The sequence below is a fragment of the Ranitomeya imitator genome, chromosome 10 (genome assembly GCF_032444005.1).
Source record: "Ranitomeya imitator isolate aRanImi1 chromosome 10, aRanImi1.pri, whole genome shotgun sequence".
Classification (NCBI taxonomy): domain Eukaryota; kingdom Metazoa; phylum Chordata; class Amphibia; order Anura; family Dendrobatidae; genus Ranitomeya; species Ranitomeya imitator.
In genome coordinates, this window is record NC_091291.1 from 41,647,322 (window position 1) to 41,670,505 (window position 23,184).

Below are 23,184 nucleotides of genomic sequence, written 5' to 3' on the forward strand. Positions count from 1 at the left end.
GAAAAACACGGAGACATGTCAGTGTTCGTGGGAGCGCACGGATCACACGGACCCATTAAAGTCAATGGGTCCGTGTAAAATACGCACCGCACACGGATGTTGTCCGTGTGCAGTCCGTGTGCCGTTGAGACAGCGCTACTATAAGCGCTGTCCCCCCCGCGTGTGGTGCTGAAGCCCCATTCATTTCTTCTCTCCAGCAGCGTTTGCTGGAAAGAAGGAATGAATAATCTTTTTTTTTTTTTTTTTTTTTTTTTTAAATAAAGGTGCCGGTAATCTGCCCCCTCCCACCCCCTGTGCGCCCCCCCCTGCTGGCATTAAAATACTTACCCAGCTCCCTCGGCGCTTACATCCTCTCAGCGTCGCTGCTTGTCCTGTATGAGCGGTCACGTGGTGGCGCACATTACAGTGATGAATATGCGGCTCCACCTCCCATAGGGGTGGAGCCGCATATTCATTACTGTAATAAGCGGCACCACGTGACCGCTCATACAGGAAGAGCTGAGATGCTGAGAGGATGTAAGCGCCGAGGGAGCTGGGTAAGTATTTTAATGCCAGCGGGGGAAGAGGGGGGGGGAGCGCACAGGGGGTGGAAGGGGGCAGATTACCGGCAACTTTATTTTAAAAACAAAAAAAATTAAAAAAAAGATTATTCATTCCTTCTTTCCAGCAAACGCTGCTGGAGAGAAGGAATGAATACCGGATTCAGCACAGCACACAGGGGACAGCGCTTAACTCTAGCGCTGTCTCCTGCACGGTCTGTGTTGTCCTCAGTCGGCACACGGCTGCCGCACGTGTGCCATACCGATGTTCAACGTAAGCACAGGGACACACGGACACGGATAATTCTGGTACAGATTTTTCCGGTACCGGAATTATCTGGACGTGAGACTGGCCTAAGGGGAAAATCTGTTTTCACTGATTACAAATTGTATCTATGATTTGAGAGTTTTGAGAATGAATGATCAGTCTGGGAAGAGAAAGAAGTATGTCTCCAATAAGATATATTATAAAGTTTTTTTTTATTTTGACGTTTATTAATTTATGATTTTTTTGTTTTTTAAAGGACAGTTGAAAAGCAACAATAAAAATATATAGTGGATTCTGTCCCAGCCCCTTGATCTACTGAGTGGATTCTGTCCCAGCCCCTTGATCTACTGGCAGATTTTGCTGCAGATTGTACATAACAAAAAATAAAATTCATGGTGAAAATCCATAAAAAGAATTGCGGATTTAAAAATCAATTTCCATATTTAGGAGGACATGTAGAAAAAGTAATAAAGAGCCATTCTGATGTGGATTATCAGAGCAAGTACATCAGCCCCATCAGGTGTAAGAGGTCTATTTAATAATGTATAGGGTTTGTATTGGCAAATTTTGTGACAGATTTGCTTTAGAGTTATAATGCAGTAATATGGGCCGTATATACAAACCCTGTTTGGAAAGGGTGGGGTTTGCATTTTTAGCAATTTTTTTATTTTTTGCTAATTGTTAAATAAAAACAAATTAAAAAAATAAATAAAAATGGATATAAAGTGTGGAAAGAAGCTTAAGGTTTCTTTTTTTTTTACTATTGATATTTATCATAGGTGATAGATTCTGTTTGCCAATGGTGGGACCACCTCCAATAAAGAGAATGGGCGGTCTCTTCTGCACACAACAATTCGGTAGAGAGCCGGCGCCCTGCAGATCTTGGCTAACGGAAAAATTGTCAGAGAGGAAATTTCCAAGAAAGAAATGTAACGGTTGTCATAAAAGCACACGCCAAGTGTTTAATAAACTTTCAGCCAAAAACGGCAGAAATCCGAACATTAATAGGCCCCCTCATAAGAGAGCAGCCATCGAGCGAAAGAAAGATATCAGCCAGAAACAGAAGGTGTGATATCAGAGCAGAGGTGAGGAGCCGCATGCCAATAGTAACAGAAGGGAAGGAGACGCCAGCGAGTGTAAAGAATGAGGACATGTGCTCCTGCGGAGATCACCGAGGAGGTGAACAAAGAGGAGGAGGGCAGAGCGGGACACAACCAGCTACATCATAAACAACCCCTGGAAACACAACCAGGCAATCATTGGGCGGACTGGCACGTGATGACTGGTACTAAATATGGCCACAACGAAACCATATTACTGGCAATACAACTAGATGTAGTTTCGAGGATAGCGTTAGCGTAAAATGCCCACGTCTTCATGCAACAAAACAGGAAAATGGTAAAAATAGGTAATAATAAAGCAAAATATATAAAATAATATCACTAATACACTCAACGTATTTGACAGTGAATCTTGGCAGCACATTAACTTGGTTGCTGGCACCAGAGACATGAACACATCTGGCCAAGGCGACATCTGCACAGAGTTGGCATCTTCTTCCCATGTACATCTGGGCTTTCTGTCTGGTGCAGATTATTCACATACACTAAAATCCGATTGTGGAATAATTTTATTTATATGGTGCCAACATTTTCCGAAGAACTTGACAATTAAGCGACGACACGTACAGACAATAAAGACTGTACAGAGTGTTTTTAAAGCATGCTTAAAAATGTGGGGGCCAAATATTAGCTCTTTTGTCCGGGGTAGTGCATTCCAGAAAACTGGTACAGCTTGAGAGAAATCTTTGAGACAGAAGTGAGAAGTTCGGATTTCGGAGGACTTTAGCCTTAGATCAGCTGCACAATGGAGAACACGGGTTGAATGATAGAGAAGAGAGAGGAGATATAGGGATGGGCAGAACTGTGGAGAGCTTTGTGGGTGAGAGAGATAAGTTTGTAATGTATTCTGTAGTTGATGGGCAACCTGTGCAATGACTGGCACAGGGTGCAGGTAGCGGTGAAACAGCTGGACAGAAATGTGATTCTGGTTGACGTATTCAGGACGGATTGGAAAGGAGAAAGTTTGGTTAGAGGGAAACTGATCAATGGAAAGTTGCAGTAGTCCAGACAAAAATGATTAAGAGCCACAGAGTTTTTGCAGTGTCAAAGGTGAGAAAAGGTTGGACTTTGGAGATGTTTACAAGATGCAAGTGACATTTTGTAAATTAGCTTCCTATGAAAGTGCAAATAAGAAAAGAAAATACATGGATGACAATTTATCAATAAGGATTGGGGGGAGCGTGAAACGGCAGGTCTGGCTCATGCAAGTGACATATGGTCACAATCTTACAGGGATATTCCCATTACACCTTTATGGCATATCTACAAGTGTGCAGTGTTCGCAACTCCTATAAAAATGAATAGAGGGATATTCCTGTATGCGCATCTACTTCTGCTTCTCTGTTCTCAATATAGATGAGAACACCAGACGTACGATCAGCATCTACCAGAAGCTTCTGAGCCATAATGAAAAATCTGTATGCCATTTATAATATTGGTGTCTTCATATGTGGCAGAGATACAACCAGGGTGCAGGAACAACTTCAAAATCTGCACCCACTATATAAATTGAGCTATTAAAGCAAATCTGTCAGCAGATTTTTGCTATGGAATGTGATAGCAACCCCCAACCCCAACCTCACCACCACACTAATCGCATCCCTAACCCATCTCTTCAACCTATCACTAACTTCTGGTACCTTCCGCTTTGCTTTCAAACATGCCACAATCACACCTATCCTCAAAAAGCCATCCCATGATCCGAACGCTATTATCCAGCTATCGCCCCATATCTTTGCTCCCATTTGCTTCCAAACTCTTTGAGCAGCACGTCCATGCTGAACTTTCCTCTCACTTTGCATCTAACTCTCTCTTCGACAACCTACAATCTGGCTTCCGTCCCCACCATTACACTGACCAAAATTACTAACGACCTACTTACAGCCAAAGCTAACAGACAATACTCTATACTCCTCCTTCTAGACCTGTCCTCTTCCTTCGACACAGTTGACCACTGCCTCCTACTACAGATCCTCTCTTCCTTTAGCATCAAAGACCTCGCCCTATCCTGAATCTCCTCATACCTTACCAACCGCACATTTAGCGTTTCCTACTCCCACACTACCTCCTCATCTGATCCCCTCTCTGTTGGTGCCTCTCAAGGCTCTGTCCTAGGACCCCTACTCTTCTCAATCTATACACTCGGCCTAGGACAACTCATAAGGTCCTATGGCTTCCAGAACCATCTATATACTGATGACACTCAGATCTACCTCTCTGGCCCAGATGTCACCTCTCTGCTGTCCAGAATCCCAGAGTGTCTATCAGCCATATCCTCCTTCTTCTCCTCTTGCTTCGTCAAAGCTCAACGTGGACAAATCTGAACTAATTATCTTTCCTCCATCACGCATATCTTCCCTGCCTGATCTATCAAAATAAATGAAATCACACTTTCCCCGGAAGTCCGCTGCCTCGGAGTAACCCTTGACTCTGCCCTGTCCTTCAAACTGCACATCCAAGCTCTCGCCACCTCCTGTCGCTTCCAGCTCAAAAATATTTCCAGAATCTGTCCTTTCCTCAAACCTCACTCTACCAAAATACTTGTGCATGCCCTAATCATCTCCCGCCTGGACTACTGCAACATCCTTTTTTGTGGCCTACCTTCTAACACTCTCACACCCCTCCAGTCCATCCTTAACTCTGCTGCCCGACTAATTAATCTCTCTCCTCGCTACACTCCTGCTTCCCCTCTTTGCAAATCCCTTCGCTGGCTCCCAGTATCCCAGCGTATCCAGTTTAAACTACTAACACTGACCTACAAAGCCATCCATAACTTGTCTCCTCCGTATATTTCCACACTAATCTCTCAATATCTTCCCTCACGTAATCTCCGGTCCTCCCAAGACCTTCTCACCTCCACGCTTATTCGCTCCTCACCCAATCGCCTCCAAGACATCTCCCGAATATCCCCCATTCTCTGGCATTCTGTGCCCCAACATGTCCGATTATCAACCACATTTGGATCCTTCAAAAGAAACCTGAAAACCCATCTCTTCAAAAAAACATAGAACCTGTAATAACCACACGGCCACCTCAACACCATCGGAGCTCCTGCAACCCTCGGCCTACGGTCTCCTTCCCCACCATCCTGTAGAATGTAAGCCGGCAAGGGCAGGGTCCTCGCCCCTCTGTATCAGTCCGTCATTGTTAGTCTGTTTACTGTAAGTGATATTTGTATTTTGATGTAACCCCTTCTCATGTACAGCACCATGGAATCAATGGTGCTACATAAATAAATAATAGCGGCATAATGTGGAGACAGAGACCCTGGTTTCAGCAATTACTGGGCTGCTTGGTGCAGTTTTGATAGAATTCCTGTTTTGTCTCGTGTAGATGCAGCAGAGCTATGATTTCTGAGCTATGTATAACCCCAACCATAGCCCTGATTGGCAGCTTCCTGTGTATACTGTCAGCAATCTTCCAATCAGTGAAGGGGGCGGTGTTCAACAGATTAGCTGGACTGGCCTGCATTTGAGACTTAGTCCTCTAATGATAATCTCCTGCTGATAAAACACTGATTGTACAGCTAATAAGTGACACATTGCTGTAATCCGGGTCTCTGCCCCTACATTATGCTGCCCTCAGATTAAATAGCAAAAAACAGATTCCCTTTAAAGATGGGTGTACAGATATAGCAATATTATATATTATATTATGTAGTGTCCACATATAAAGTAATATCTCTCGTACAGCAAAAACCTTATTTCTTGGCATTTTGCTGACATATCGGCTACTCACACGCTCGCTGCTGATTATGTCATTGTCTTTCCTCAGTGCATTCTTCAGCTGTAGTGGCTGTTTGGGGAATAGAGGTTTTAATTCTCAGAGATCACATTACCCTCATTTTAGCTTTGGCGGCATAAAACTGATATGCAAGAACAATATAGACAAACGTCACATGAGGATTGTGCCTGTTCTTGATTATCTAAAAGTATCATATAGAAGTCATTGATGTACATAAGTATCTGACATCATGGCGCTCTCGCTTTCAATATGTAGTTATTGTGCGTAAAAATTATAGTCCCTTACATTACAAAAATATGAAAAATAAGCGCACTTCCCCTGTTGAGTTTCACAATGGAAATAGTGAGCGGCGACAACTATATCGCAGTATATTCCACATTACTCAAGGGGTTATGCCCAACATAAAAAGTTACAGAAATGGATAAAGCACGGTTGGAGGAGCTGCGCTACAGAAATGGATAAAGCACGGATGGAGGGGCTGTGCTACAGAAATGGATAAAGCACGGTTGGAGGGGCTGCGCTACAGAAATGGATAAAGCACGGATGGAGGGGCTGCGCTACAGAAATGGATAAAGCACGGATGGAGGGGCTGCGCTACAGAAATGGATAAAGCACGGTTGGAGGAACTGCGCTACAGAAATGGATAAAGCACGGATGGAGGGGCTGCGCTACAGAAATGGATAAAGCACGGATGGAGGGGCTGCGCTACAGAAATGGATAAAGCACGGATGGAGGGGCTGCGCTACAGAAATGGATAAAGCACGGATGGAGGGGCTGCGCTACAGAAATGGATAAAGCACGGATGGAGGGGCTGCGCTACAGAAATGGATAAAGCACGGTAGGAGGAACTGCGCTACAGAAATGGATAAAGCACGGATGGAGGGGCTGCGCTACAGAAATGGATAAAGCACGGATGGAGGGGCTGTGCTACAGAAATGGATAAAGCACGGATGGAGGGGCTGAGTTACAGAAATGGATAAAGCACGGATGGAGGGGCTGCGCTACAGAAATGGATAAAGCACGGTTGGAGGAGCTGCGCTAGAGAAATGGATAAAGCACGGATGGAGGGGCTGCGCTACAGAAATGGATAAAGCACGGATGGAGGGGCTGCGCTACAGAAATGGATAAAGCACGAATGGAGGGGCTGCGCTACAGAAATGGATAAAGCACGGTTGGAGGGGCTGCGCTACAGAAATGGATAAAGCACGGATGGAGGGGCTGCGTTACAGAAATGGATAAAGCACGGATGGAGGGGCTGTGCTACAGAAATGGATAAAGCACGGATGGAGGGGCTGTGCTACAGAAATGGATAAAGCACGGATGGAGGGGCTGCGCTACAGAAATGGATAAAGCACGGATGGAGGGGCTGCGCTACAGAAATGGATAAAGCACGAATGGAGGGGCTGCGCTACAGAAATGGATAAAGCACGGTTGGAGGGGCTGCGCTACAGAAATGGATAAAGCACGGATGGAGGGGCTGAGCTACAGAAATGGATAAAGCACGGTTGGAGGGGCTGCGCTAGAGAAATGGATAAAGCACGGTAGGAGGGGTTGCACTACAGAAATGGATAAAGCACGGTTAGAGGGGCGGTGCTACAAAAATGGATAAAGCACGGTTGGAGGGGCTGCGCTACAGAAATGGATAAAGTACGGGTGGAGGAACTGCGCTACTGAAATGGATAAAGCACGGATGGAGGGGCTGCGCTACAGAAATGGAGAAAGCACGGTTGGAGGGGCAGCGCTACAGAAATGGATAAAGCATGGCTACAGGAGCGGCGCAACAGAAATGGATAAAGCACGGTTGGAGGGGCTGCGTTACAGAAATTGATAAAGCACGGTTGGAGGGGCTGCGCTACAGAAATGGATAAAGCACGGATGGAGGGGCTGCGCTACAGAAATGGATAAAGCACAGATGGAGGGGCTGCGCTACAGAAATGGATAAAGCACGGATGGAGGGGCTGCGCTACAGAAATGGATAAAGCACAGATGCGGCGTCTCCCTAGGGAGACGCCGCATGCAGCAATACTTTTTACACCAGGGTCAGGCATGAGGTGGACGGTGAGAGGGAAACGGCTTGTGACGGCAGCATTGAAAATGCGGTGAGATCCACCCACACATTTGAGTCGTGTCTATTGATTTTGGGTCTCATACAATGCAGCGTTTCTGAGTGTATGTTCCACCATCATTTAACCCTGTAAAGTGCCACATCTCTACCCATAGGGAACACTCATGTATATTGTGAAATGAGTTATATGTATCCCAGTTTGATAGATGGGTAACGAATTTAATTTTCTGTGGTATCTAAAATGTGTTTCTTGTATAGGCTGCTATACCGCACTGACACCAATCTAAATGTGGAGCCACACATGAAGTATTTCTGGATTGTTTAGGACACTTAGTATAGATACTGTTCTGTCCTATTATAGTCAAACAAGCAAGGGCAATATTTTGGGATTGTAGGGACACGGTTGTAAGGAGGTTACCTAACGTAAGGTCACATCCGTTGTCTAATACCCATACCTTGCTCATCGTTGGCCCACATTTGGTGATCCCAAAGAGACATATGTTCCTGGGATCATAAGGTAACATACGGTAAGTAGATTGGCAGTGATTACATTTTGGTCGGTGCTGTTCAGTGTTTGGTATTTTTTTGTTAGTCTTGTCTTGTCCTTCCCCTTTCTGTGTAGGTAACAGGGCACTTTTCACATTAGGTTCCCATTTGTATATATATCTGTTTTTTGTAGTTCATATTTATGTGCCATATAGGCATTTTAGTATATACCTAATAAAGGTTAAATTTTATCCAGTTGCTAAATACAGAAATGGATAAAGCATGAATGGAGGGGCTGCGCTACAGAAATGGATAAAGCACGGATGGAGGAGCTGTGCTACAGAAATGGATAAAGCACAGATGGAGGGGCTGCGCTACATAAATGGATAAAGCACGGATGGAGGGGCTGCACTACAGAAATAGATAAAGCACGGTTGGAGGGGCTGCGCTAGAGAAATGGATAAAGCACGGTAGGAGGGGCTGCACTACAGAAATGGATAAACCATGGTTAGAGGGGCGGTGCTACAAAAATGGATAAAGCACGGCTAGAAGGGCGACACTACAGAAATGGATAAAGCACGATTGGAGGGGCTGCGCTACAGAAATGGATAAAGCATGGCTGGAGGGGCTGCGCTACAGAAATGGATAAAGCATGGTTGGAGGGGCTGTGCTACAGAAATGGATGGAGCACAGTTTGAGGGGCTGTGCTACAGAAAAGCATAAAGCACGGTTGGAGGGGCAGCACTACAGAAATGGATAAAGCACGGTTGGAGGGGCTGCGTTACAAAAATGGATAAAGCATGGTTGGAGGGGCGGCGCTACAGAAATGGATAAAGCATGGTAGGAGGGGCGGCGCTACAGAAATGGATAAAGCACGGTTGGAGGGGCTGCGCTACAGAAATGGATAAAGCATGGTAGGAGGGGCGGCGCTACAGAAATGGATAAAGCACGGTTGGAGGGGCTGCGCTACAGAAATGGATAAAGCACGGTTGGAGGGGCTGCGCTACAGAAATGGATAAAGCACGGATGGAGGGGCTGCGCTACAGAAATGGATAAAGCATGGCTACAGGAGCGGCGCAACCGAAATGGATAAAGCACGGTTGGAGGGGCTGCGTTACAGAAATTGATAAAGCATGGTAGGAGGGGCGGCGCTACAGAAATGGATAAAGCATGGTTGGAGGGGCTGCGCTACAGAAATGGATAAAGCATGGTAGGAGGAGCTGCGCTACTGAAATGGATAAAGTACGGATGGAGGGGCTGTGCTACAGAAATGGACAAAGCACGGTTGGAGGGGCAGCGCTACAGAAATGGATAAAGCATGGCTACAGGAGCGGCGCAACAGAAATGGATAAAGCACGGTTGGAGGGGCTGCGTTACAGAAATTGATAAAGCAATGTTGGAGGGGCTGCGTTACAGAAATTGATAAAGCACGGTTGGAGGGGCTGCGCTACAGAAATGGATAAAGCATGGTAGGAGGAGCTGCGCTACTGAAATGGATAAAGCACGGATGGAGGGGCTGCGTTACAGAAATTGATAAAGCACGGTTGGAGGGGCTGCGCTGTTGGAAATGAAGATTCTTCAGACGAGTTAACAGGAGCATTTTTATTCCTAGTTTCAGGGTAATTCTGGTATTTGCCTTGAAAAATGAGTCAGGAAATAATGCGTAGGAAATAAAAATCTTCCTGTTATCTTGTCTGAAGAATCTTCATTTCCAGTAGCACAGCCCCCCCAAAACAGTATTTTATCCATTTTTGCAATATACCTTGGAGATTTACCTCTCCAAGCCACGGAGCAGCAGCAGCTGGATTAAGTATCTTTACAGGAGTTGTGCCTTAGCGCCACATTTCCAGGCTAGCAGGACTACTCGTGTGTCTGTTATATCCCACGTGTATTCAACATAAAAAGTTATCACCTATGCACAGAATAGGGATGGACAGGTAACAACTTTTAGCCTGGGTTCACATGTTGTGTATTTGGTGCGGATTTTACTCGTGTAAAATCTACTTCCCTTTATATTACCAGGAAAGTGGATGAATTGTAACTTAATATTTTCAACATGCTTCATTTTTTGCTTTACTTTTTTGTGTAGATTAACATATATATATTAATATAAAAATTACTTTTAACTTTTAGCCTTAATGTTCGGGAATAACCCTTTAAAGGGAGTCTATCACCAGGTTTTTGCTACCCCATCTGAAAGGAGCATAACATAGAGGCATAGACCCTGATTCCAGCGATGTATCACTTCCTGGGCTTCTTGCTGCAATTTTGGTAAAATTATTGTTTTATCTAGCACAGATTTACCAGTTCTCTGAATGCTGAGCGCTGTATAACCCCGCCCACGACACTGATTGGCAGCTTTCTGTGTGGATAAGTGGAAAGCTGCCAATCAGTGGTGGGGGCGGGGTTGGACAAACTGGCAGAATGTTTACTAGTCCTGTGATAATCTCCTCCTGATAAAACAGTGATTAGAGCAAGCAGCCCAATAAGTGACACATCACTGGAATCCGGGTTTCAGCCTCTACATTATGCTACTCTCAGATTAACTGTCAAAAACCTGGCGACAGATTTCATAATATAATGTGAATTTTATTCTTTTTTTTGCAGAAGTAGTAACATTTCCATAATTTTAATTGCCTGCCACTGTTCTGCAGCTCTTTCAGCTATGTACAGCCTGATAATAGAGATAACACAGCAATTCTTAATTATCTAAATCTTAACCAACCAGAAAATTATCAGCAAATATAAATTATGGAGTCATCACATTTTCTCCGGTTTATTATTATATATCTGTTTTTGGTCAGGCGGAGTGACAGCCAATCTTCTTTAAATTACAGGGTCTTTCTTATAAATACATTCACACATCCGTGTGCGTCACACCATAGAGCTGTCCATTTTTCTTTCTCTAACAAAACCGGATGAACTGTAAAGTTACTTTGAGTTATGAACACATCAGTTATAAAAAGTGATCCATGTCCGCGATCCTGAAGACTCGGAGCGTGTCCTATTCTCCCCATCTCAGCCATTAAAGTTTATGAGGATCCGTACAAAACGACTGAAATATGGAGGGCGGACTTTGTACTTCAATTCTCCATCCGGGTTTCATTTCTTTTAATTGACTCATTGTCAAGAGTCAATGGATAAATAAAAACTCATACAGTCTATCTCGTTAAAATTTTAGAATAGCATGTGAAAAAAATGGAAGCAAATCAGATGATGCCATCACGGATGGTGAGGTCACAAGGATGTGTGAAAGTAGCTTTAAAGTTTTAAGGGTTTTCACTCAACTTTTCCAGACTAACCACTTACAAATCTTCCCACCTACGCCGCAAGTAATAAACATGTACGACTTTTTTCTTTATAAGGGGGAGAAATACGATGGGCGCAGAGCTGACGTATGGAGCTGTGGAGTCATCCTCTTTGCACTTCTTGTGGTAGGTACCTTTCCTGTTCCTGTTTCTCAGTATTACTATTAATAGTCATATTATACTGGAATACTTTTATAAAAGTGGGTGTAGCATATGGCAGTAGATGCGACTGGTGACTTGGGCGTGATGGTGGTCCTTATGGAAATGTCATGATGCCTACAACACAAAGTATCTCAGACGCAATGGATCCCAAAGCTGCAGCGGTGTGCCATGTCGTTATCTACTCCAATAGTAATCAATGGATAATTTCACACAACCGTAACATTCCTGTTGACTTCTTCTGCCTCTTGACTTTCGGAAATCTAAAGCTATAGACACTTTTTTTCTTACAAATTAATTCTAGCGCATATTTTTCTTTATGTTGTCTAGCTTTGCTTTGCTTGCGTTCTTAGCTCGGGGGTAAAATACAAACTTTCTTTCGGGATATTGATTTATACAGATCAAGATGCACAGCATAACTATAATATCCCAAGGCAACGTGAAGTATCTAGTCTGCCTAAAAGGGGATATCCGGGGCTTAGTGCTTAGGCACACATTTTGTTTTTCACAAATTGACAGGTAGCTCCTACATACCTGACTGTTGTGCACGGCATTGTTCATTGCCGGCACAGAGCGGTCACAGACCGCTCCTGCCAGGAATTCAGCTGTCTCTGCTGACTTCATGTCGACAGTGCAGCATCTTCTTTTTCATTTAGGCACAGTGAATTCGGCCTTCAATCAGTGTCACGTCGAAGTCCTGTCCCGAACCCGTCAACAGAATCGAGTAGAAAAGAAGCTCTATCGACGTGACATCAGCACAGGCAGCTGAATCGCCAGCAAGAGCGGTCTACTTGCCGGCATTGAACAACGTCCAGCATAACAGGCAGGTTCGTAGCAACTACCTGCTTGTTAGTGCTTAGACACATTATTTTTCACAAAGTCTCCGATATCCCATTTAAGGTATGAAAATTTTAGTAAGAAAGCTGAAGATGAAAAGGCCAAAACTAGATCAACACAGAAATTTGGAGGTGAACATTCCTTCTTCATATGGAGGGAAGACTTAGGGTTAGATAAGTTCTGGTCATATTGAGGATGTCCAAGCACGTTACAATAAGTGGATGAAAGGTCTAGATTTCTGGAGACAACTATATTTTGATCTGAGTAGCTGTTGGTTTTTCCCCATGGATTACAACATATTTTTACGACAAGCACAGAAACAGGTTTTTCTAGAGGTAAATACACCGATCAGCTATGAAGTAACATTGAAACGTCTGGCAGGTGACCTTTATTATCTTATGGCCACCACCACCATGCCTGAGACCTGGACCATGGAGTAATGGAAGAGGGTGACCTGTGGTGCCCCAATATGCACCACGGGATGGATACAAGCCAACTGAAGCATCATGTCAACCTTGGTAATGGTAGGAAACCTTGGGTCCTGATGTTTATGTGGAGGTGACAAATACCATGTACCTAAATATCGATCTTCTTCAAAACCACTTAAGGACCAGGCAATTTTCCCTTTTTGCACTTTTTTTTCGTCTCCTTCTTCCAAATGCCATAGCCTTTTTATCCACATAGTCATAAAGATGGCTTATTCTTTACGGGACAAGTTGTACTTTTGAACGACACCAGTGATATTACCATATAATTTACGGGAAAATGTGGTGAAATAGCGAAGAAAAAACCCTACAATCCCTTATTATTTTTGGGGGATGTTTTATTGTGTTCAATGTGCACTAAAAATTACCTAGAAATATTATTCCTCAGGTCAGTACAATTACGTTGATACCAATGTATGATGTTTTTTGGTTCTCAATAAAAAGCTGGAAAAAAATATCTGAAATTCTGCATATGTAGCCATTTTCCAAGACCCTTAACCTTTTCATTTTGCGGTTGATGGAGTTGTGAGGGTTCAGTCCTTCCAGCCGCGTCTTACAAGTGGAAAATGGCCACAGATCCCATTTAAAAACCATGCAGCAAAGGTTGGGTGGATCAGTGTTGGTTTGCAAGCTGCAGAGCAGGTGGCTCTGCAACATCCGGTTTGTGTGACGTCAACACAAAGGCAAGGGAAGCACAACGCCTGGCGCCCCCTTAGTGTGACACTGTAGTGCAGTTGCCCCGCAACCGGTCTCGTATACAGACTGTTTTGACGCCCGGCTGCGATCCGGAGGATACCGTTTGCTTTTCATTTGTGAATTTTTGGACAATAAAGACATTTGCGTTGAACTATACGGGGTCACTGCCTCATTACCACACGGTGTGAACACCACCCCACTACAAAGGGTGGATATGAAGTTTTGTTCGCTTACTATTCAATTTTTTTGGGGGGAGCTGTTGTGATAATAAAAAAACAGCAATTCTAGCATTTCAGTTTTTTTCTACTTTCAGAGTTTACCGATTGGGTTAATACATTTTATATTTTGATAGATTAATCTTGGACGCAGCGATACCACATAGGTGTATTTTTACATGTTTTTAAGATCTTTATTTTAAATGAGAGATAAAGGGGTGATTCAACTTTTTTTTTTTACACTTTTTAATACTTTTTAAAACCTTTTCCTGTATTTGTTAGTCCCCTTAGGGGAATTGAACCTGCGATAGCTCGTACTATTTACAGCGTTACCACAGTATTGTTGTATGTAGCACAAATCACAGTCTCCTATGAGCACTAGCCAGAAGCTGGCGTTCACAGGAATACCGTCATGACAGGCACGAGGATCTTCAGCATGGCAATTCATTACACCCTGCAGTAGCGTCAAAGATGTAGCAATGAGCCGTAAAGAATAGCATGTGCCCCCCCGGGAGGTATGCTTTAAATGCCACTGTCAGAGAATTACAGCCGCATTTAACAGGTTAACAGCTGCGGGCGGATCTCCGCTCCAGTCGCGGCTGTTAATGGCAGTGATGGGCCAGGATCTGCCGGGAACAAGGTAGACTTAGCTCCTAAGGCCTCTGCCGATAACCTCCAAGTTAAAAAAATAAGAGCAAAAATTGGCCTCTTTTTTGCATCGTGACAAGTCCTCTTTACTTTTAGGGCACTGGTCATTAAGAGGTCCTTGTCACCAGATAAAAAGACCAATTTTTGCTCTTATTTTATTCCCGCTGTTCCCCTGAGTATTCCACTTTGTTTATTTTTTTTTCTTCCAAATCCACTATACGGTTCTAGAAATTTGTGCCTTTTTATTGGTTGCTAAACGTTTATGGTCTTTACCGAGGGGGTGTGGCTCACGAGGTAATTATGCAGAGCAGCCTAAAGACACGCCCCAGAGGATCCTGTGAGCAACAATGCAAATTAGTTCCAGAATTAAGCGTCCCATATCTCTGGAATCTTATGTTGGATTAAAAAAAAAAAAACAGGGAATGTTTTGGGAAGAAACGAGAATAAAATTTGACCTGGTAACAGGTCCTCTTTAAATATTTTACTGTAAAGTGCAGCAGACGACATGAGATTTCCCATGTTACGATATTAATCTTATAGATTTGAACAGAAGCCATAACACAACATCAATCTACTAGATCAAGTAATACTTGCGGCTCAATAAGGCTGATTGAGTGGGCTGCCATCTGGGTGGTCCAACACAGACTCTTGATCTGAAAACAAACCTTTGCAATGATTCCTATGGGGGCAAGAAAAGGACATGTTTTATAGAAGTCTCATGTTGTGACTTTAGTTCTGCGATATTTTTTTTCCGCTTGTAACTGCTATACAATGTGACTTCATTTTACATATTAGTCATTCGGAATCTTATTGTGTCTGTCCATCGATTTTCTGACAGTGTATTAGCATCTTTCATGAATTCTTCTTTTGCAGGGAGCATTGCCCTTTGATGATGATAACTTGCGCCAGCTTCTAGAGAAGGTGAAACGTGGTGTATTTCACATGCCGCATTTTATTCCACCAGACTGTCAGAACCTGCTGAGAGGCATGATAGAGGTGGAACCGGAGAAACGCCTCAGTGTGAGTACTATACTTTTTCCTATTTTTTTTGTACCTACCTCTGTTTATAGCGTTTTATTGTCACAGTAATCCTTAATATATAGTTGGTGTATTAATAATTATATTAGCAAATACCTCCACTTAGAAATCTAGCATAGTTTTTCTAATTCGCTGTCTCTTTCCTCATGAGCAGGCATTGCAGGACTTTAGGTATCCATGGTTACGACCACTAGCAACTAGCTAACTCACTATATCAGTGGTCGTAACCATGGATACCTAAGCTCCTGCAATGCCTGCTGATGAGGAAAAAGACAGCAAATCAAGGGAAATATGCTACATTTCTAATTGGAGGTATTTTCTAATAATATTATTATTATACCTACTACATATAGGGATAGGATATAGTATTTAATTCTTGTCTTTTACCTTAAATCTGTTATCGTTGCTTAGGATATGATCTGAGGTCTACATCCTAAATCCCCACACACAATCAATAGCTGTTAGCAGAACAATTATTTTGCTGATCCTGTGGCAGACAGCCATCACCCCTGATGCCCCCATATGTCCGAACGCTCCGCTCAGTCCATCCGCTGGCAGCATGAATAAGGGCTGGGTGGCAGGTATATTTTATGCTCCGGCGTTTCAGTGAAAATATACCTTAAAGTTCCAGCTGGAATAGACTGAGACCAGACAAGGCAGGCTCTACCTCCAGCCATCTCTTCCCAGTGATTAACAGGTCTGTCGCTATGGGAGAGACCTGTCAATCACTTGCAGCAGCACTGTGAAGAGCTGGATCCAGTCACATTCCGACTAGACGTGTCCTGCCTCACTCAATGTACTTGCATTGAGAGAGGTCGTGCATGTCTAGTTGGCATGTGACCACATGTATGCAAATCACATACTTAGAACACAGAGTGACTGCGGACTTGGACCCTAAGGCCAAATAACCCCTTTAACTCCAGTGAAGTAAGGTTTAGTGCTAGTGTTATGTGTTGTAATGAGCAAGCTTTATCCTGCACTGGCCATTGAGCTCTTCCGGGTTTACACTGTAAAGAATGGACACGATGGGAGTCCTCTGCAATGTGAACCCCGTCCTGCTTTTTTTGCACTCTTGTATTAAAAAAGACTGTTCCCTATCACGAGACTTTTGACCCCTGTGGTTTCTAAACTTTGATTTTCTTGTTTTTATTATTTAGTTACATTGATTTTTTTTTAATAAAGTATTAATTTCTTACTATTTATCTTACAGCTAGATCAGATCCAGAAGCATTCGTGGTATCTGTAAGTATTTAGCATTTTGTTTTGTGAAAGGCATCAATTGTAAATGCTTCGTGTAATATTTAGTGACTTTTACGGACAAAATGTATTGAATTCTGCATTTGCAGAAGTGGACATTTTGGTCCTCAAAAACATCCTTAAGGCTAAGAAGAAGCCACGGTGCGAAAACACAACGGATTCCCGCTGAGTATTCATTTATGGAAAATCCGCTGTATTTTACGGTGCCAAACACATGAGATTTTAAGAAATCTCATCCACGTGCTGCAAAGTACAGTTCTGTGCAAAAGTTTTAGGCAAGGATGGGGGGGGGGGGCAAAAATTCTGCAAAATAAGACTTAAAAAAAATAGAAATGTTTAGCGTGCAGTCAAATTACCGTATTACTCATGCAAGGATCACATCTCAATCCTCGGACTGGCTGGCGGCTCTCCTGAAATGAACATGACAGCTGCATAGAAATACAGGCTGTCAAGCTTAGGTAAGGAGAGCCGACGGCCAGTCCGAGGATTGCGCGAGTAATACGGCCATCTGACTGCACCCTAAAAGTGTTTATTTTTATCAATGAAAAATTCGAAGGGAATGAACAAAAGAAAAAATCTGACTCCATCACCATTATCAATGTGATACTTAGCATAGTCTGAACTCTACAACGGACTTCCGGGAGAGGTCCATGTTTGGCGTTTAGCGCCAGGACACTAACTGTCCGGTACAACCCCGAACTTTTAAATTTGGGTTCGCTCATCTCTACTGACAGGCCATGAAAATGGCATCCGAGTGCTGACCAATTTTTTTATGAATCCATAGCCTTGCATTTGCGAATTTGAGCTGACCCTCGGATCAATATCAGACATGTCTCTGATTTTTTCATCAACCACACTGTCCACTATAAATCATGGACATGTGAATGGCCCCATAGACTATCACAAGTACAAATACTATCCATGAAAACCAATGATGGTCCTTCTATGCGAAAAAAGCCTAAGCAACATTATAGTGAGTGAAGCCAAAGGAATCTATTATAACCAACTTCCATCCAAAAGTCTAAGACTGGAAAAAAACACTGAACCTCTCCCGAAATACTCAAAGGTTTGGTCCAGTCCATACCATTGGTAACAGTATCATCATTCCAGGGCAAAAGCAAAACTATATAACTAAATACTAATTACGGTCATGTCTCGGGTACCAAACAAGGCTGGAGTTCACTGGACCATACTCATAAAATTGGGACCAACCAGAAAGACAGATGGATAGAGATATTCACGTGGATGTGTTTTTAATATCAATTTCTTAACCAAATGGAATCTGTAACAAGGTTTTTAAGTGATGTAATAGGGGCTGAGATTCCAATTCCAACAAAGTGTCACTTACTGGGATGTGTTTCGCTGTTTCAATACAATCAGTGGTTTATGAGCAGGAGAATATCACTACAGGACTAGGTGTCTCGTGCTTCCTAGTCAACTGCTCTATATAACCCCGCCCACACCACTGATTGGCTGCTTTTTGCCTACACAAACAGGAGTGTGGGCGGGGTTATACACAGCTCAGCATAATGAGCTCTGCTGTATATGCGGCAGAGAAAACGGATTGCATCACAATGACAGCAAGCAGCCTAGTAAGTGACACATCATTGGAATCAGGGTCTCATCTCCTACATTATGCTGCTCTCACATGGGGTAGAAAAAAAAAACTGGTGACTGATTCCCTATAATCCCATAATGGCAATGTCCTTGAGATATATTATTGGTGAGCTATGCAAAATTATTATAGAGCGTCTGTAACCAGGGCAGGCCTAGTTATGGCCTTACAAAGGATGTCCAAATCACTGGTGACATGTTGCCTTTAAGATGATGCAGGTATTTAATACTCCCTATAAATTTATATTCCTAGTTTTATACATTACATAGCTTTTAGATTTCGAAGGAGTCTCATTCTCTGTTCTTTCAGTCACTCACTTTATGGTTGACGAAAAAGAACATTGATTAGCCTGAGGGGCAATAATATGTCTGCTCTAATATCAGTGAGCAAAGCAAGGCTTCCTCGTAAAATGTAGGATATTTCCATAAATAGCTGTAAGCCATGATCCTACGAGTCCTTGGCTAGTCTGGCCTAGCAGACTATCACAGGATCCTCACGTGAGGATGTGTCACGATGTCCTGCAGAGGACAGACGCATTTGGAGAGGATTGTAGAGCCAACATAACTTTAGTGGCCAGGATGGGGAAATAATTCAGATACCACCGTCACATCTCAGGAATGAAACAGTTGGAATCTAAGTGGTTAAACAGAGGCAGGGAGTTCCCTCCATCACCCTATTGGTGATCGCATGATTGCAGGATGCCTATGGGATGCTATTGCAATGGGAGTCCAAACAACACCCCCATCCCCCCTCTGGCCGCCGTCTACAGTTATACACATAATGTGCTGTAATATGGAAGTGCTGCATTGTATCTAAGCAGATCTGAAGATCAGACACATTAAAGGGGTATTCCCATCTACAAGATACTATCCCAGTATGTACTAATATTATTCGCAAATACCTCCAATTAGATATGTAGTGTAGTTTTTCTGATTAGCTATGTTGCTTTACCCCATGTGCCGGGCATTGTAGTAGCTTAGGTATCCATGGTTACGACCACTCATATAGTGACAGTTAGTTGTTAGTGTCTGTAAACATGGATCCTTAAGCTACTGCAATGCCCTTCACATTGGGTAAGCAACATAGCTAATCAGAAGAACTATACTACTTTTCTAATAGGAGGTATTTGCTAATAATATTATTGTTAGACCTACTGCATATTGGAATAGGATCTTGGAGGTGGGAAGATCCCTTTAAAGTACCCTAGAAGAAAAAAAAGTTTTAAAAAAATTAAAAAGTTATCTGCATAATGCATGCAATATGAAATAGATCTCTCAGACCTGATAAGGATGGAGTGCTTACTTTGAAAATCCATGTCAGAATAGCTGTATAATAGTTTTTGAAAGTTTAATGTCAGTCTCAGCCCACTTAGTTTGATTGACAGTTCCTCAGTGACCCTCCTCCTCTGCTGCCACTGAAATCTCACACTGCTCAACACAAGCTGCAGCTGACAGTCAGGATGGGTGGGCGGAAATAGAGTCTAGCTTGTCAATACATTTGGACTTGTGATTTCTACCATTCTTTCGTTAATTTCATAAGATGCTCAGGTAGAAAAGGTTTCCCAAAAGGTTCTGACATGGATTTTTAAAGTAAGTACACCTACCCCATCAGTCCAAGAGATATATTTAATGATGTATGATGTCTGTTAGATCAACTTCAAGTAAGAAAAAAATCTCAGTTTTCCGGTATAAAGTCCTTTATTTTCTAAGAATTAAAATATATATATATATATACACAAATTTGAATCGCCAAATTCCTATTGACCCGTACAATAGAATGTATAAATTATGTGTCTCATGTCACAAATACTGTATAAAAAAAACAAACGGTTAATTCTACCTCCACAAAAAAGTGATTAAAGAGTGTTAAAATGTGCACCACAATTGAACAAGTAAAAGATGTAAATGCTCTGCAAAAGAAATAAAAATTCCCATATACTGCTCTGTCAACAACAACAACAAGAACAGGCTTCGGAAGCGAGGAAATGGAATTTAATGCACCTATAGTGCTGGCAGAATGCTGATGAAGAGGATAAAAAGTGTTAAAATGTGCTCCAAAATTGTACAAATTAAAAATGCAAATCAAATGCAAATTAAATAAAAAATCCTGTATGCTGCTCTGTCAAAAAAAAAACCCCAGGCTTGGGAAGCGAGGAAAAGGAAGCTAATGCACCTATAGTCCTGGCAGAATGCTGGTGAGGAATTGCATACTGAGGAGTTAGAATTCATGGACATATATGGCTGAATTTTCAAGTGTTACAATCCGAACAGAACTTGGATTGTAATAGATGGTGATACTGGAAAATCTCCTTACCTGACCTAACTGCATATTTTAGGCATATAGCTCAGCAGTTGGGCCGGGTATTGCGATAAGAGCACTGTCAGTGATTCATGGAGGTGTGAATTGAGCCTTGGGATATTAAGTCTGCGCTTTTCTATGGGTTTTAGGTAGAACTAAAAGCTTGATAGGAGCGATGAAATTAAACAAGATGAGTCTTCACAAATTACCAACATTTTTTGCTGTGACACTGTGGAAAACTAGCGGACTTCATGGTAACGGTGCCAAGATGCCCATACACAGTGATAGACTTTAATCTGATCACATCCATCAATCATAATCCCTACTTATAGAGTGAAAAGCCTCGGTGCGATTTCCTAGGCTTTCGAAATACTTGATTCATTATATGAAATTACATTGCTTAAACTGAATTAAACCAATTATACAATGATTGAAATAATAGTCATTTAGAGCGCTGATGCTTAATTAGGTCCATATGTACATAGTCCCCTTGGCTGTCTGGCATTGGCAGTTTTAGGGACTTGGCATAACGGAAGCTCAAGAGACCATGATAAATTGTGGCCAAGCGCACAGCTGTCTAACCTCATCCATGTTAACCATTCAAGGGCCACTCAGGAAAAAAGACTGAGGTTAAACCCGTCTGCAAATGGCTTGGAAGGTTTATACCCTTTTGTGTTCCGTTGTAAAATACCGAGAGTCTTGATGTTTTTTATATAGAAATTAAAGGGCTATTCCCATCATTTTACATATAGAAGTCCGATTTGGACTCCTGCCAACCATGAGAATAAAGGTGGTATTTCTACTGTACAATGTAAGTATTGGTCTAGCTCCTCCCATCTCCATAGAGTTTCACGAGCACCAACTGCCATCTTAGACTTCCGTGAGCTGCTAACTTATTTTAACTGAGTATAGACTTTATCGGGGAACTGAGAGTGAATGACCAGCCCATGAGGAGACAGAAGCTGATTTCTGTAGATTACAAAGTTGTTTTTTTTTTTATCTTCACTCGTACTATTGCTTTATTAATAAATAAATAGTGATTGCACGGTGCTATCTTTCCTGCACAGTGGCTGGCTCAGGAGCTTCTCCGTACAGGGAAAATCAATAATGTTTGTAAAGTGTAGCTGTCATTTCAGTGGAAGTGTCGGTGTCTGCCTCTTGCTCCTCCCTTCTCCATAGAATTCTAAAAGCACCAACTGTCATCTTATCCTTCAATGAGCTGAATATTGACTTTATCTGTAAACTGTGAGTGATTGATCAGTAATGGGGAGATCTGCTTTCATTCAGTACAGATTTGAAAGATTTTACCCTCGAATTAAGAATTTTGAGAGTGAATGATCGGATAAGATTTACTGCAAAGTTGCTTATTTTCACATGTACTATTGATTTATAAAATAATTAACAATAACTGACATTGCGGATACTCATCAATGTATACTAACAACGTATACCCATGACCACCACTGAGGGCTGCTCCCATACATTAATTACTCCTACAAAAAACAATGGAGCAAACTTGCTCTCCAATGAATTATAGTGAGGCCAGTGTATATAAAAAGTATAAATTTTATTAAATAGCCCACTCAAACATATATAAATTGTATATAAATAGATGAGAAAGAGGGGAGAAAACGTGGTTACAAGCGTCACCCTCTGCTTCCCTCCATGCCACCAGTATGGGCACACACTATATCAACAAATTAGCATTTTTATGCTCCATTAGGAGTCAATCCTATTCATTAAGTATCCCAATACAGGGCGGTTTGCATTAAATATGTATGCATCCAAGTGCTGCTGCCCCACCCTGCTATATGGTGCCAATCATAAAGAAGTGCGCACAAAGTTCTTACCCATGTGGGGAGAGGGGAGAACACAGAGGGTCAAAATCACCTGTAACCATAGCCCCGACGCGCGTTTCACGTAATCAGGCTTCTTTGGGGGGCTGTGTGGACAACAGGGCCTGTTACCTTCTTATAGGGATTACCCAGGTGGTGTACCAATCAGTCCGCCGCTCACGTAAGGCGCATGTGGAGCGAGACTGCCACCGCTATGCGTCACATCCGGCCATCCAGCTCCAACGCGGGTCAAAGGAAAAACTTCCTGTGACGTCACTGACCCGCGTAGTGCCTCGTGGATACCTTTTGGAACACAAGCCAGCGGCGCAATCACACATCACAGCGGACCCCTTAGTCACCGCAACAAAAAACAAATTTCTAACAGGACACCCTGTAAGTAACAATACAGTATGGCTGCTAAATAATAATACAATGTATTAATACCCAAGATATAATGCAGGTAAACACAAATGACAATGACATCTAAAAACAATGAAAATAATTCTGAATAAATACATTCTAGGGATCATGGGAATACAGAACACCACGTAATTTATAGAGTTGAGCAAT

The 23,184-nt window shown here is 42.6% G+C and overlaps 1 protein-coding gene across 6 annotated transcripts in view; it reads left to right on the forward strand.

Moving 5' to 3' along the window:
* The window catches only part of LOC138651843 (serine/threonine-protein kinase BRSK2-like), a 341,472-nt gene that overhangs the window by 250,016 nt on the left and 68,272 nt on the right, over nucleotides 1–23,184 (forward strand). For all 6 annotated transcript variants that reach the window (XM_069742386.1, XM_069742385.1, XM_069742384.1 and 3 more), the window contains 3 exons: nucleotides 11,589–11,657; nucleotides 15,445–15,591; nucleotides 16,820–16,851. In XM_069742386.1, the coding sequence (XP_069598487.1) occupies nucleotides 11,589–11,657; nucleotides 15,445–15,591; nucleotides 16,820–16,851 (248 nt within the window). The remainder of the gene's footprint in view (nucleotides 1–11,588; nucleotides 11,658–15,444; nucleotides 15,592–16,819; nucleotides 16,852–23,184) is intronic.